Source organism: Heterodontus francisci, chromosome 47, assembly GCF_036365525.1.
Source record: "Heterodontus francisci isolate sHetFra1 chromosome 47, sHetFra1.hap1, whole genome shotgun sequence".
NCBI classification, from domain to species: Eukaryota; Metazoa; Chordata; class Chondrichthyes; order Heterodontiformes; family Heterodontidae; genus Heterodontus; species Heterodontus francisci.
Window position 1 is genome coordinate 13,276,647 of NC_090417.1, and position 17,281 is coordinate 13,293,927.

Genomic DNA, 17,281 nt, shown 5'->3' on the forward strand with positions numbered 1-17,281 from the left:
GGTCTTTAAGATGGTAAAATGTCTGATCGGGGAGAAATCGAGAAAATGTTGCCAATTGTGGGTGAGAGTAGGACTAGATAGTCAATCATAAATCTAGTAGGGAATTCACGAGCAACTTCTTCACCCTGAATGTAGAACTCGCTACCACAGGCAGTACTTGAGGGAAAGAGCATAGAGCGAGGTCAGCATATGAGGGAGAAAGGAAGCATTTGTGTTGATGGGGTTAGACAAAGAAGGGAGCGAGGAGGTTCGTGTGGACCTGTTGGACCATGTACAAGAACACAAGAAATAGGAGCAGGAGTAGACCATATGGCCCATGGAGCCCGCTCTGCTATTCAGTACCATCATGGCTGATCTTTGGCTTCAATTCCACTTCCCTGCCTGCTCCCCATAACCCTTGATTCCCTGCGAGACCAAAAAATCTATCTATCCCAGCCTTAAATGTATCCACCGATGGAGCATCCACAACCCACTGGGGTAGAAAATTCCAAAGATTCACAAGCCTTTGAGTGATGTAATTTCTGCTCATCTCAGTCTTGAATGATTGGCCCCTTATCCTGAGACTGTGTCCCCGTGTTCTAGATTCACTGACCAGTGGGAACAATCTCTCAGCTTCAAGTCCTTTCAGAATCTTGTATGTCTCAATTAGATCACCTCTCATTCTTCTAAACTCCAGAGAGTGTCGGCCCAATTTTCTCCGAGTCTCATCATAGGACAACCCCCTCATCCCAGTAAATCTGCCTCCAGTGCAAGTATATCCTTTACTCAAGGTGGAGACCAAAACTGCAAGCAGTATTCCAGGTGCGGTCTCACCAAAGCCTTGTACAATTACACTAAGACTTCTTTATTCCTGTACTCCAGTCCCCTTGCAATAAAGGCCAATGTGCCATTTGCCTTCTTTATACCCTCCTGTACAAAAGGCCTGTTTCTGTGCCATTAATACTATTTCATACTCGATTGCCATTGTTTCTAGGGAATAACAAATATTACAGGCAAGGCCACTTGTTTTTTGCAGTTTGTGAGAAACTGAAATGCAGAATTTGATTCCCAAAACACTGGCAGCATTGCTGTGTTACAAAAACAGGATTTCATGTATGCAGTTATTGTAAGCAAGGAACCCGACTGATACAAAGAGTTTTAACCATCTCCAGCCTGAGCGGAGTTACTCCCATTTGTCTAATCAAAAAACATAGAGATGCATCAAGTCAGCCTCCTGGGTGCAAGAGACCCACTGTGAAGACATAACTGCTAGACATGTCAGTGATCCATGCTCATTACCCAAAGCAAGAGCTGGCATCTTTCCCAGACATGGATGTCAATCCCTTTGCAACAAAGGAATTAAAAACAAGAGAGAGAATTCTCTTTTAGCTCAGACTCTCCTCAAGTGTTCTTTCCCCATACAAATAATGTATTGCTTCTGTATTTAATTTCTGTTAATTTTAATAAGGAACTTGAGGATGCTTAGCACTTCCATTCTGTTGTGAAGTGTCTCTTAACTCTTAAGTTGACCAACGAGCATCTAAACACATGACGTCACTTGAAGGAATATTTAAGTTCAGAGCCCAATTTGCGTCTGAAGTAGTTTGCTTGCTTCTCGGTCATTCAACACGGATGAGTATTTAGCTCTTTCACACCTGTGGCAGGAGAAGTTCAAGCTTGTGCTCATGGTTGGCGTGTGACATCTTCCAATTAAACTCTGCAGAAAGTTGTTAACCAGTAACAGTGGGGTGATGGACTGATGGGTATTTGTGTGTCAGTGGTAGTGTTGGGAGCAATCTGAAGTCATGAGTCAAGTGTTGCAATTACGTACATCATATAAACATATCTGTAAAATGCCAGCTATGAGTTAAGTGTGGTGTCATTTCACCAGTCTTGAAAAGTATTGGTATCAGTTTGGTTATTAAACCAAGGGGCATTCTTGAAATTTCAGTTCTATGTACAGTGCCATAAGAATCAAAGCAGCTTATTGTGGCCTTAAGAAAGGTGCATTTGCAGAAGTGTCATTGATGCCAGGTTTTCTTGCTGTCAACAGCTGTTCTGAGTAAACAGACAGTCATGCACGGAGCTGACTACGGAGCAGACCCACTGTTCGTGGATGTGTTCCCAGCTGCAATCAGATCAGCAGCCATCTCCGACAGCAGTGAGCTGGTTGAATGGGTGTGGAGACCCAAAATAATGTCATGTCACAAGTACACTGACTCACAAAACTGGTTCTGTGCCACTTCCCAAGCTGGCTGCCTCTTTTTTTTAAAACCCTCTTTTCTAGCCCTGTCCTCCACTGTCCACTGCATCTGCTTCTTGTGCTGGGTATGTTAGGTGCTTCAAGCACAAGGAGTGAATTGAAAGAAGGAACAGGATCTTGGATTGTTCTTGTGCTCCACGTTGTTGTATGCTTCTCGAAAGGTTAATCAGGACTCTTTGAATTTGTTTTTAAAAAATCCCTTAATTTGTAAAAGCATTTAAGGAGTTATTTATCATAAAGCATGGAGGAAAATGTCAGAGCTGGTCCAAAGTAGGTTCCTCGGACCTTGCATGTCCATTTTCCAAAACTGTTTCAACACGGCGAAAGGAATGGAGGCAAGGTGGAGCATGCAGGAGCTCAACACATAGAGGTTGGTTTGGTGCTGTTTTGACAAAACTCTGATGAAACACAAACGCATCTTCTTAGAACGGAAGAACCCAAATCCTGCGCCTATGCTGATCTCATAGGTGTAGAAGTACAAAAATATCTCCAGACTTGTTAAGCAGCAGATTTGATATCAGCAGTAATTCTCAACCTGCATTCTGGAACACTTCTTCAAAGAAAAGATGTTTTTGTCTGATGCATTGAAAGCTCTGACAAAAGCAAGAAAAATTCTCTCAACACATCAGTTTCATCAACACCATTTTGCGGGCTCTGGCTTTCTGTTCGAAAGTGTTTTGATATATCAGTATATATCGTCATGCAGTTAAGGAAACATGCATGTTATATGTAAAACATTTGTTCACTGGCCCTGCCTTGTCAATCAATAAGTTTGATCTGTTTGTATAAATCTGAATCAATTCAGTCTTTCTTATTTCTTGTCTGCATGCTGCCCCTCAACAACATCATCCGAAATTGCAACATTGGATTCCACGTGTCCGCTGACAACCTCCAACTGGACATCATCAGCACTTCTCTCGACTACTCCACTGTCTTGAATTTGTTGCAGTGCTTGCCCAATCTGCAGGACATGACGAGCCTAGATTTCCTCCAATTAAATATTAGAAAGACCATACCAAAAACTCCATTCCCGAGCCACCGACTCCAACCCTCTCCGGCAACTGTTGGAGTTCGAACCATACTGTTCGCAACCTGGGTATTGTAGTTGACCCTGAAATGAGCTTCTGACCAAATTTCCATTCCAGCATCAAGACTGATTACGTCCACCTTTGGAATCGCCAACTCGATCCTTGCCTCAGCTCATAAGGTGCTGAAATCCTGGATTTGACTATTCCACTGCATTCTGGGCGAATCTCCCATCTTCCATCCTACATGAACTTGAGTTTATCCAAACTCTGCTGTCCTATCTTAGCTTGCACACCATCGTCTTCGCCCATCACCCCTGTACTCGCTGACCTGCATTGGCTCCTGGTTGACAAACCTTTTTTTTTTAAATTCTTGTTCTCATTTTTCCATAGCCTGACTCTCCCAATCTCTGTAACTTCTTTCAGCCCTGCAAGCCTCCAAGATTGCTGCACTGCTCCAATTCTTGCCTCTTGAACATCCTCGATTTTTATCACTGCACCGCTGGCAGCCATGCCTTCAGTTGCCTCGGCCCCCAGCTCTGGAATTCCCTCCCTAAACCCCTCTCTCTTCCTTGAAGACGCACATGAAAACCCACCCCTTTTTCCAAGCTTTTGATTGTCTGCCCGAATATCTCCTCATTAGGCTCAGTGTGAAATTTTGTTTGGTAACACTCCTATGAAGTGCTTTGTGTTTTACTATGTTAAAACCGATATATAAATGTAAATTGGAGATGTCGTATCTCTGCTTGAGTGTAATATGCCCTGACTACCACATGCTACCACCTGTGTGCATAGGTACAGAGTGGGAGTTACTGGAGCTCACAAGCATACAGTGTAGACAGGAGCATGGCATCGGGTTGAGTGTGTGCATGCAATTCGCAGTGATATACCGTAGCTTCTTTTAGCATTCACTTGCATATAAGTGACCCCTGGTGCTAATTCTCCAAGTGGTGACCTTATTTACTATTTCCTGACCTCTTGCAGGAGAAAATTGTTGCATGTTCCAAGTATGAACAATTGATTGGCAATAGTGATCCTGGGGCCTATCCTCAAATTAAGAGATATGGCAGTGTTAGTTTTAATCCCTTGGCTTATTCTTAACCCTCGTAGGAATTTCATTTGACCTTGGATTCTTGTGATCCAAATGGTCATAAGTGGTAACTTGATTGTAATTTTCCCCTCCACCTTTGCATCCTCACATCAGGAAAGAGAAGCTTGCATTCATGCAACACTTTCTGTCTCAAATGACTCAAAGGGTTTTACATAATCTGGATTATTTTGTAGTGCTGTCATGGTTGGTACATGGGCAAACACAGCCATGAAATCCCAAAAACATAAGATGGATTAATATGCTGTCAATGTGTATTTTGGTTTTGGCTGAAGCAGGGGTGTTAGTTTGGACAACTGGGACAACTCACCTGCTCTTAGTCTGTTGGTGCGCTGGGTTTCCTTGAACGCAGGTCGGTCAGCGCTTCATTTGAACAGCTGCTATAAAGGACAGCATTTCAAATCATGCAGCAGTCTGTCAGCACTGCCCTAGAGTATCAGCTGACACACGGTGTTCAAACAGGATTAGAATTCAATCGTCAAATTTATTCAGATAAAGTTGATAGACTGAGGAACCCAAGTGGCAACAAAAAAGAAAAGCGCATCACACTATGCCCTGGAGAACTGAAACCAGCAGTTGCAGTCACACCCACATAAAGCAAATATTGCAAACATCAATGCCACTTTTATATTTTTCAGGTACACAACCCTGTCCTACCGAGCTCCTGAAATGGTAAACCTTTACTGTGGTAAAGCTATCACCACAAAAGCTGATATATGGGTGAGTAAAGGGAAGCCAGTTTGTCTCCCATGTTATGAATGAGAACAGTTACTGGAAAGGATAGACTTACTCATCCAGATTCTGTTGATGTAAAGGGAATAACTGGATAAGCAAGTATAGCATGTTAACAGACTACATGATATTACCAGCAATACAAACAAGCAAGCTTGCATTTATATAGTGCTTTTCACAATCCCAGGTCATCCCATTGTACAGAGCAACCAGTGAAGTACTTTTCAAGTCCAGTCAGTGTTGCAGGAAAGGTGGCAGACCATTTGTGCTGCCCGCAGACAGTGATACCATCAATATTGGTGATGTTGACTGACTCATAAATATTGGCCAGGACAACTGCCCTGCTCTTCTTGGAGTACTGTCACAGGATTCTTGACATCTGTTTGAGAGGGAAGACATCTTGTCTGAAAGCTAGCACCTTCCACAGTATAGAATTGAGAGAGAAATGATTGTTGAAGGAAACTGGAATCACCTTGTAGTCCTGTGTGAAAGATGGTCACAAGGATCGATGTGCAATTGAATCTCTTAATAGTGCAATTCCCCGACAATTGTCTCAGTTGTTCTAAAGCATGAATGATGAAGAGCAACAGGTTGCAACACTGCGTTCTCCTGGACTCCTATTTTGCTAGTAATCATGTTTTGGTAAATGCATAAGCGTGAAAAGCATTCCTGAGATTGGCTAGTTGCAAAGATTTATTGAGTCTGCATAAAGGGAGAGTGAAGGTTTTCGATGGGAAGGGAATTTTTTTTAAAAACACCATAATTGGGCAGTCTCTTCATTCCAGAATGTTAATATTTCAGTTATAATTATTATTTAAGATGTAGCTATCTGACACTTTGACATGGTCATCGAAGGATCCACTCACAGTTTTCCTGCCAATTAAATGTCATTGTTAATTAGAACAATTAGCTTGCCTTCTAGCATTATTGAAATAAACTCCCTGCACAGATTACCTTGAAGCTGTCAGAAATTCATGTCCCTCCACTTCCAGTTATACAGTGAAGCTGAGCCAGTGCAAACCTCCTCACTTGAAGCTGCCTCATGCCAATTGCCAAATATCAAAGTGGATGACATTCTACCTGAGTTACAAGAGATGTTACTTCCATGTGAGGATGAAAGTGCTTCACTCTGATGTGCATATAACATTTCAATACTTCATTCCCCTGGAGTAACCTTTTATTAGTAATCATTTTTACCAAGTGTAGGTTGGCATTGATGAGATTGTCTGGTTATGTATGGTTTCCATACTGCTGTCGTCGTTGGAGAGTATTTGCAGGAGGATACACCAACACTGAATTGGTTGATGCTGTGGGACTTTCTGGTCTAACAAAGAGTGATATGTTTTAGATGGGCTGAGTTAAAGGGATAGAGCTTCCTATATTAAAAATGCTAGTCACTGCACCCCCAACCCTGTCTGAACAAGGGCTGGCTTGAGATCCAGCAGACCTTGGTTAGCATGTGCACGACTTACCCTATCTGAACCAGGCCATCATTCAGTGGACCACTCTTTATTAGAGGCTGTTGCTACTTGAAACAATTGCTTTCCATCTCTTATCGTGACCAAAATAAAAGAAGTACCTTTTAAAAAAAAAAATGAACAAGCAAACTTTTGATTGCAAAATTTTCGGTACAAGCCTTTACTGTTAACACAATTACCCCAGAAGACAACTGGTAATGGGCTGAGTTAACTTTGGAAAAACAGCTGGCTTTTTTGTCTTGCATTGAGTCTGGTCATGATTCTTTCTCTTTCAGGCTCTTGGATGTTTACTGTACAAACTCTGCTTTTTTACACTACCATTTGGAGAAAGCCAGGTTGCAATCTGTGATGGGAGCTTCACAATTCCAGACAACTCCAAGTACTCCAGCGAGATGCACTGCCTAATAAGTACACACTGTTAAATGTTTCCGTCTGTTTCTTTAGTTTCTGCCAAGTTCCTTTTTGAGGGATTTAGGAACACACAAACACTATGATTAAGAATAGATTAGGATAGGTTTCCTACATGCTGTCTTTGATTGGAGAAATGGTCAAATCCAGCTTCAGAATACACCATCATAAGAAACTAGCACACTGTTCGTTTGGCAGATATATTGTAAAAGTAGAGGGGATACATGTGTTGACATCTAGAAAGAATTGCCAGAGCTGAAGACATTGAATTTGCAATAACGTGGATCAAAAATTTGTAAAGCAGTGTTACTTGTGATTCGGCCATGTGACCCTACCTTCCCTTCATCGACTGCCTTTTCCAGGTTTGCCATTCCATCGGGGTTGTGCCTCTATTCACACTCTGCTCAGCTGCTGGGGATGTTGTGAGAATGGTTTCAGTGCTGTTCTCGTTCCTAACTGAGTTGCTGTCCAACTAAAGAAGGCAATGGAATGTTATACGGTGCAAGAGTTCCCCGAGTGGGCAACTTGCGGCACTTGCTCAGCAATAACCTGCTCAGTGATGCTCAGTTTGGGTTCTGCCAGGGCCACTCGGCTCCTGACCTCATTACAGCCTTGGTCCAAAAATGGGCAAAAGAGTTGAACACCAGAGGTGAGGATAGAGTGACTGCCCTTGAGATCAAGGCAGCATTTGATCGAGTATGGCATCAAGGAGCCCTAACAAAACTGGAGTCAATGGGAATCAGGGGAAACTTCTCCACTGCTTGGAGTCATACCTAGCACAAAGGGAGATGGTTGTGGTTGTTGGAGTTCGATCATCTCGGCTCCCGGACATTACTGCAGGAGTTCCTCAGGGTAGTGTCCTAGGCCCAACCATCTTCAGCTACTTCATCAATGACCTTCCTTCATCATTAGGTCAGAAGTAGGGATGTTCGCTATGATTGCCCAATGTTTATCCTCATGGTATTGTTTGAGGCATGGAAGAAAGTCAAGCTGAGTGGGAGAGAAACTACAGTGGGAGAACCAAGCGAAACAATGTCTGTGCTTGGGCATTCTGGGCAGCTGTCATTGATTTTATATTGGACTGTGTGTGAGAATGGACCCTTTACCCTGTCTCAGAGGAATTCCCGATGGTTGGAGATGTAGACATGTGCAGAAACGTGCCATAAAATTGAAAAGGATAGCAATCTGTGAACATGCAAGATGCAGATGCTTTTCTCATGGTGCTGAATACTGAATCTGTTGTGAAATAGTCTACTGATGGTGATTTTACTTTTCAGGATTTATGCTCGAGCCAGATCCAGACAAGAGACCTGACATTTACCAGGTGTCTCACTTTGCGTTCAAACAAATCCGGAAGGAGTGCCCTGTCCAGAATGTTTGTGTAAGTCCCGAAAGAATTCCAAGTCTCGATCACATGAAATCACATGGAAAATGTCACATTAAACTAATCTGATGACATACCGAGACCGCCCCCCCCCCACACACACACACACACGCACACTAATAACAAACGGTGTTCTGTTGGCGCAACAATTTTGAGCTCTTGTGTACTGTATCATGGAATTGTGAGACCACAGCTTGCGTACGTGAGTCTTCACATGATGAGTTCCTGATCTCGTATGTCCGTTTGATGTGTGAAGAGAGCATTTGAAAGCAAATTACTGATTGACGGTTGTCTGTAACACTTCTTCCAGAATAAGTTAAGTTCGAGCAGTGAGTGGAGCACTATGTATACAGTTGTGTCACTGGAAAGCAGCCTCCGCATTATCTGAATGCGTTACAAATCCAGTGGACTGTTCAATTAAATAAGAATTGAAGTGCTGTGCTGACGCACATGAAGTGCCGAAAATACTTGTGGTTATTTAATGGGTCCGCAAAATCAAATTCATCTATTGCACACTCGTGCACTTACTGTTGGTCTCTATTTTGAGACCATTTTCTATGGCTAAATGGATCTGAGGCTGTATGGACCCCAAGTCACTGACTCTGTGCTGTAACTTTTGTGAGAGGGAACTGTAAAGAATTGTTAGTCTGCGATAATTGAGCTCTGATGAAATAATGTCCTGGTTCCTTGATTTTCCTTTTGATGTAACGATAGCTTTGTTTCACAGAACTCACCCATTCCAGTCAAGCTTGTTGAGCCAGTAAAAGCCAGCGAAGCTGCTGCAAAGAAGACACAGCCCAAGGCGAGGTTAGCTATTGAGTACATCATGTTTTATATAATTAAGCGGAAGCCTGTAACTCTTGCAGTGGTTTTGAAAGGGCAGTGACAAGAACCCTTGCTTTTGCTATTTCACGTGCCATTTTTAGGGATGGGGGATTTTTGAATGCATGGATTAGAAATGTGACATTGGGGTACGATTGCGTTAGCCGTGTTTTCCCCCTGACCACAATTGGATTCACTTGTCTGCTGAGGGACTGACTCAGCACACACTGAGGCGGCTGAGCTCCAAGTGCCAACTGAGACAATAAGCTCTGGTAGGCTACTTAATCGGATTCTTGATAAGCAAGGGGGTGAAAGGTTATCGGAGGTAGGTGGATATGTGGAGTAATCAGTTCAGCCATGAACTTATTGAATGGCAGCGCAGGCTCGAAGGGCCAAGTGGCCTACTCCTCCTAATTCCTATGTTTGTATCTTCACATACTGTCTACCTAGATGTCTCCCAGCAGGGAGAAGCAATTTATACAGTGACCAAATACACCTCCAAGTGGTTCAGATACAATCAGTTAGTTTGCAATGCAGTGACTGTTGCACATTGGAATGTGCAAGTCATTCAGGTAGAACATAGTGACTCATAAATACAATATGGAGTGGTAGAAAAATTTCTTTTTTCAGAAAGTGGTGAGAATGTGGAACTTGCTCGCACATGGACATGGAGCAATTGAGGGACTAGCATAGGTGGATTTCAGGGAATGCTAGAGAAACAGATGAGGGAGAAAGGAGTCGAATTTGATGATTGGGTAAGATGGGAGGATGCTTTTGTACAGAATAAACAATGGCATGGACAAGTTGGACCAAAATGGACTGTTTCCAAACTCTCAAGTTCCACTTAATCTGAACATTAAGATCCCACATGGAACTGAGATCAACGGCCAGTGGTGATTTTTGAGGGTCGTTGGACAGCTATTAACAGCAGGAGGCTCCCCCTTCCCAGGTGCTGAACCCAGTTCAAGTTCCCTATACTGCCACTCAGGCTAATATCAGCTGAGTGCAAAGCAGCATTTAACCAACTTGGAGCCTTCTTCCACCTTGGGCACCTTTTTAATGCCCTGTTTCCTCCTGGTTGAGACAATGGGAGGGCGGGTGAGCCCATTGACTCACTTATAACCTCTATATCAGATGAATTCAAGGCCCTAATTACAGTATTCACAGATTCCTGTGTTAATCTGTTAATTGTTTATATGCAGGTGGAGAGTGTTATAAACAGACGCTTACTGACACTAGTGGAGGGTTTGAGTGAGGAGCTATGTTTCTCATGTTTACTGGCAACGAAGAGGTCATGAGTTGACCAGGGCAAGTTGTGAAACTGAGTAAAGATAGGCTCCAGCATCATCTTTCGAGAACAAGCTTTCTGGAGTTTAACTTTCTGCTAGGTGTGTAGAAGCTGAGTGGTCACTCGTAGGGAACACTTACTGTAACTCAGCAGCCAAAAAATTAAAAATATTCTTTGTGCATGCACACACAGTGACAGGACACTGGTTCGATACCTTTACTGCTCCCTCGCATGGGTAATTCATTCCATTGTTTGAAGCTATCAGTCTTCATCTGCTGAAGTACTACACGCAAACAGAGATTTCAATCTCGTGATCTGCTTTGATACCCACAGGTGGGTCAAGAATCCTTTTGCTTATTTCCCATCCCTGTACTGGCTGGACTTGTTGCCCTGTGCTGCTGGAGCAAGGTACCTGTCCACTTTCAGGGCTCCTGTCGCTGGTTATTCAGTTGAACCTCTCCCTTCTGGTTCCTTTCTTCCTCCAGTCTGCAATGAAATACTGCAGTTGTCACTCCTTTGGTGCCTGTCCACTTGAATTGTGTCGGGATGAAACTAATATTTTAATTTAGATGTAAATTTTCAATGACAATGGAATTCAATGTCAGTAAACATGAGGCAGTGCATTTTGGTTTAAGTGTCGGCACTCAGGAGGCAGTAACACAGTTAGACTTCAGATCATAAAAGGATCCATGGGTTTGTGAGCAGAGACTTTGAATTCAAAAGCAAGGAGTACTGTACTTATATAATGAGAGCAAAATACCGTGGATGTTGGATATCTGAAATAAGAATAGAAAATGCTGGAAATATTCAGGTCTGGCAGCATCTGTGGAGAGAGAAACAGTTAGCATTTCAGGTCTGTGACCTTTGATCAGATACTGTACTTGTCCATCTGTACTGTACTGATCTTGTACAAGTTGTTAGTTCGGCCACAGGCTAAGTATTGTTACAGTTCTGACCCTATCATAGGTTGTAAAAGCAATTGAAAAGGTACAGTGTCAAAAAGATATGAGAATTAATGGCTTGAAAAATAGGAATACTAGCAGTTATGAGGAATGAGAAGCAGAGTGAGATTACCCCAGGTGGTTAATGTGATGAAAACAGTGCAGATTTCGGTGATGAAAATAGCTTATAGAATTCAGTGAGCCTGTTCTCCAACTGAGTGTGCTGTGTGCACTTCTGACCAAGACTGCGGATTTAAAATAGAAAAATTTGGGAGTCCGAGAGAGATGCTTGTTCTGACGCATTGAATTTTGCTCTCTTTTTCATGCATTAAATGCTGTTAAATGTTGCCCTCACTTGTCAGGCTCACCGACCCAACTCCTCCGACTGAGACTTCGATAGCTCCCCGCCAAAGGCCCAAAGCTGGGCAGGCTCCAACTAACCCAGGGATGCTGCCGATTCAGCCTTCTCTAACACCACGCAAGAGGCCATCTACGCAGGCTGTCGTTCCGCCAGCAGGTCTGAGATATTGCATTCATATTATTGGTGGTTTGTCGCCATCCAGGAAATGGCTGTTGACTGTTAGCCTGGTTATGAATATCATTTCTTCTTGCACTTTTTTGCCCTTCAATATTCTAACTTGAAAATTGAAAACTGATAAGTAGAGAGTGAAAATGTAATAGAAAGTTAACACTTATTATTTTTGGTGCATGCAAAGGTTGTTGTTCTAACTTGGTGTCCAGTTTCAAAACCTTCCATGTTGTGGGACAGACTTAACAATTAGACTATGAATGAGGAAATCTGTAAATTTCATGGTTTCTCTTGAAGACCTCAAACTCCTCCCCTAGATCTGGCTGTAAGTAGATGAGTGAGTAAGAAATGAGCACAAATAGATTGCTCGATTTATCATCTCCACTCCACGCTTTCTCCTCCATCCCTGCAAGGATCGACATTATCGCTGCTTCTCCCTCGCCCTATAAAGCCAGGCTAGAGATTGGGAGAAAGCCTGCAGGTGGCTTTCATATCGACCATCCTTGTGTTGCAGACAGCCTTTATTTTAAATGAACCCTGCTGGGGATCACAAGATCAAGAAGTTCGTTCAGTTCATTGTCATTTATCCAGGAAGCCTTGGTAGTTTGCCCCTCCCTGAAATGATCCACGAGCTTCTCTCCCCGACAACTCCACCTGGAAATCCATTCTATTTGTTAGTCTTCTCGTGTGAAGAACAACTTCTGACGTCTATCCAAAATTTGCCTTGTACGAGTTTGAACCTGTGTTCCCTTGGTCGTCCTCTTGCAACTTATTTTGTAATAATTTTGCCTATCTACCTTCTCTATCTTGTATACCGTTGGTCAGGTCGCTCCAAGTCACCTCTTTTCAAGGCAGTAAAGTCCAGCTTTCTCAATTCTCTCCTAATGCCCACTCGCTGCATTACTAACTGTCAACCTTGCAGCTCTTCTCTGCACTGTCTGTGTTGCTTGACTGTCTCCCTTGATCTTCAGTGCCTCGAATAAAGGTACGGTCTGATTTGACCATTTGATTGTAACTTACTCTGACTTTGACTGCTGCTTTAGCTATGTGGTTCACTATTCTTTTTGCTTCACTGATAGTGCCTCTGGAGTAGGTGGACTTGTTGAGTACAGGGTTAGCTCGGTCTCCTTGACTTCTTACAATATTGCTCTTGGCTACTTAATTGCCATTTGTTGGGTCATAAATTTTTTATTGTTTTGGATGGCATATTTAGTGCAACCCCCTTTTGTAATTCCCAAGCCACCTCAGAATGAATCACTCCTTCTGGTTGGTATCATCTGTAAATTTAGACAACCTGCGTTGTGTTTCTGGATCCAAGTTGCTGAAGTAAATTGGAAACCGTCGGGTCCCAGTTTCGAACCCTCAGCACTTATTCTCCTCCACACACACCATCACAAAGACATAACTCTGTTGTACGCTTTTGCCCAAATCTTGAATTATTCTTTATCCTTTCCCAAAGTTAACTTGGAAACTAAAAAACCTTGAGCTTTTAATAGTGGGCTTTTGTGCAGAGCTGTGTGAGTTTTTTTTTCCAGTGTCTCAGTGCACCACATCTCGGGGCTTCCCACTGCCCAGTTGAGATATTAACTGTATAGGCTTCCCTGCTTCTCTTCAAATCGTGCCATTGGATCTTTTACATCCACCAGCTGAAGATCTCATTGGAAAGACTGTACCTCTGACAGTGCACCACACCCTCAGTACTAGCACTGGATTGTCAGCCTGGATTTATTGTTTGTTTCGGGAGTGGGGCTCAAACCCACACCCGTCTGACTCAGATGAAAGTGCTATCCACTGAGCCATGCTTGATACTTCAATGTCAAGATTATTAATTCTGTTTGGGTAACTCTGCATGTTGCTTCAGCATATTGTTTTTTTCCACTCCTGAGACTTCATTTATGCGAACACTGATTTGGAGGAAATAATTATTCAGAATATTAACTTACTCAAGGTCGTCCTCTGCAGCCAAAGCATCTCTTGCTTTCTCTAACCTCCTTTCTCCTCTTTCCATACTCCATCCCTCCTCTTTGTGCTTTTCCCCTCCGTGACCTCGCCCCTCCTCATCTCTGCAATCTCTTCCAGTCCCACAACCCTCCAAGATATCTGCACTCCTCCAATTCTCGTCTTTTGAGCATCCCTGATTTTAATTGCCCCACTATTGGTGGCCATGCCTTTTAGCTGCCTCAGCCCAAAGCTCCAGAATTCCCCTCTAAACCTTTCCACCTTAAAATCTCCTCATTTAAGATGTTCCTTAAAATGTACAACTTTGATCAAGCTTTTTGTCATCTATCTGTCTCCTCCTCTTGTCTCCCTCCCCCATCCTCACCTGAGTCTGTACCATTGTTTAACTTTTGAAAGTAGAGGAAAGTGGCAGGTTCTCAGTGCGGCTCTATAACTAGCCATGAGGCTTGGCACCAGACCACTCGAATCTCTGTACTTGGCTCTTGTGTCACTGTTATTTGTCAGAAAAGGAGAAGGAAAAAGTGGAATCCAACAGTGATAATGCAGCAATCATGGCCACACAATGCTAAAAGTCTTTGAAACCTTAATATATAAAAATACATTATAATAATGACCCTAATTTTGGATCAAATATATGTTGGTTTCTGGAGGAGCATCATTTTTTCAATGTACCCTCCAAATTATAATTGTCACTCGTTCGATTTATCAAGTCCCCATCTCATTAACAGAAGACAAAGGCTGTTGATCTGTTAGTTTGCTTTCTACAACAATTTTTGCTGCTTCCTTTCAAATAGGATCTGAATGACCATGCTGGTTGTTTAATGAATCATATCTAAGTTGTTGGACATGATTACCGCCTTATTAGGAGTGGAAAATTATTCACGATCTCAGGGTGTGACCCAGTTTGATGGGTCTTTCTTCCACTGATGTTTTTTCAAACCAGCGCAGGAGTTCACGGAAATTTGAATTTGCACTGGTTTATAACTTACGCTTGAAATCTCTCCAACATTTACGCTGGCTTGGATGCTTTATTGGTTCGTGGAAACTGTTGCCCATGGTATTTAAACTCTGCTGGTGGGTCAGGCACTTGCAGTAGTGTATTAAATGCACTGTACCAGGATGGACTGGCAACAGCTGCACCTTCAGAGGATCCTACCAATTGACATCAGGCCCAACCCCACCAGGGAAATCAAGTTGGCTGAGTTTGAACCATTAAGTTCATGGTTGGACAATGTCTTATTACTGTATTCAAACTGACAATGACGGGTGTGGAGGCACATTGTTTCACCACCCTGACAGCTACCAAAAGGTGCAAGATCTGACTGAGACATTTGAAGAGCAGAGGAACGGCTGTGCTTAATCAAGTCACATTGTTTGCCCAAGCAAGGAGCTGTAATTCTTCGAGAGACACCGACACGAAATTAATTCTGTCAAAGCACGTGCCAAATTAACTTTGCCAACAGTAACTTCCATTCCAACAGTGAGTTGGTGTCTGGTTGAAACAAAAAGGTTCAAATCATGCATCCAACATTTTCTGAGGAAAATGGGTTTTTTGCTTCCTGTCAAAACAATTAAGCCCCACTTGATATGGAATGAGGCATGTGGCATTATTAGATTAAACTGTCAAAAACCATTTGACTCCATTCAGTTGTTTTCCGAAGACCCTGGAATGGTTTATTCCTTTGTTTTTTGTTTTTGTTCCACCAATTTCCTTTGGAAGCCCAAGTCTTGAGCTGATTGAGGTGCAGATTCTCAAATTAGCATACATCAGAGTGATGTCTGATGACTTGCATTATGTCCTGTCTTCATTTGTTACTTTTGGCGTGTAAGTAATTAAGTGTGAATGCAGTAAAGTACGGCTTCAAGATATCATCTTATAGTTCTACCCATTACTAGACTTCAGTCCTGCCGATTCCTCCTTAATTGAGAATTTCAGAAGACTTCTCACAAGTGGGATTGCATCGTAATAATTTCAGGTGGGAGGAGAGCTGCTGTCCGGTCTTCTCCCCAAATTTATACTTCATTGTATTTTTCCTCATTCCTATTCAATTGACACTAATGTTACCAGCGTTGCCTCAAAACATTCTTCCATCTAAGCTGCAGATATGATTTCCTGCACTTGGTTCCTCCTCTCTGCATCCTGACTGTGTTGAAATTAAAACTTGTCATTTTTTTTTTTCTACCTGTGCTTCATTCTTTACAAGGACCCCAAAGTTGTGGGAGTTCCTTAGCTCAGTCTCCCCATTTCTTTTTGAACTTCCAGGCTTTTTAAAATTGGATTTGCTTTATTTATTTTTGTCTCATCTGCCGCTATGGTCAGTCTCGCAAGCCCCATGAAGCACCATGCACATTGAGCTATCGCTCAGTCCTCCGGCACAAAATCTTTATTTAACGAATGATGAATTATGTGCAACTGCTGCTACTGTCTTTGAATGAGATTCCTTTAACAGAAGTTAGGAGGATTTCAGTTACGTTTCTATTTTCATGCCACACCTCTGCTTTTGCTACCTTGGTTTATGCAGATTGTGTTCTGCAGGTCCAATTACTGGGTATTCACTGATTCGCTGTCTGCACACACTGTCTACTGAAAAAGCAGCAGGCCAAAACATCCTTCAATTGTCAGGACCAAGGGCATTAAGAAGCACAGGTTGTTCAAGTGCTTTGGCTGTGTTCCACGTTCCGTAACAATCCTCTGACTAAGTGGCACTCAATCAAAAGTCTCATCATTCTGCAGCACTCTTCAAACAAGCTGTGCAATTTCTTCTCACACAACGGGGCGGCGCAGTGGTTAGCACTGCACCCTCACAGCTCCAGCGACCCGGGTTCAATTCTGGGTACTGCCTGTGTGGAGTTTGCAAGTTCTCCCTGTGTCTGCGTGGGTTTCCTCCGGGTGCTCCGGTTTCCTCCCACAGCCAAAGACTTGTTGGTTGATAGGTTAATTGGCCATTATAAATTGCCCCTAGTATAGGTAGGTGGTAGGGGAAATGTAGGGACAGGTGGGAATGTGGTAGGAATATGGAATTAGTGTAGGATTAGTATAAATGGGTGGTTGATGGTCGGCACAGACTCGGTGGGCCGAAGGGCCTGTTTGAGTGCTGTATCTCTAAACGGCTTTTTTCCTTTTCAAGTACGTGTCCCATTGTCTTTTGAGAGTTGCTATGGATTCTGCTTCCACCACCCTTTTAAGGCATTGTTTTCCAGATTTTTAACCATCCTCTGTGAAGAAATTTCTCTTCTTTGTCCCTTTTGTGCTTTTGCCAATTCTAACCTGCTTGACGGAGCGAACAGTTTTTTTTTACTTGATCAAAACCTCTCAATGATTTTGAGTACTTCTATGAGGACCAACTTTTAAAATTTTCCAAAGC

General features: G+C 42.8%; 1 protein-coding gene across 4 annotated transcripts in view; it reads left to right on the top strand.

The window, feature by feature from the left end:
* The window catches only part of LOC137357047 (AP2-associated protein kinase 1-like), a 100,639-nt gene that overhangs the window by 31,149 nt on the left and 52,209 nt on the right, over positions 1 to 17,281 (top strand). For all 4 annotated transcript variants that reach the window (XM_068023007.1, XM_068023009.1, XM_068023011.1 and 1 more), the window contains exons 6-10: positions 5,014 to 5,095; positions 6,861 to 6,993; positions 8,271 to 8,374; positions 9,105 to 9,184; positions 11,791 to 11,945. In XM_068023007.1, coding sequence (XP_067879108.1) covers positions 5,014 to 5,095; positions 6,861 to 6,993; positions 8,271 to 8,374; positions 9,105 to 9,184; positions 11,791 to 11,945 — 554 coding nt within the window. The remainder of the gene's footprint in view (positions 1 to 5,013; positions 5,096 to 6,860; positions 6,994 to 8,270; positions 8,375 to 9,104; positions 9,185 to 11,790; positions 11,946 to 17,281) is intronic.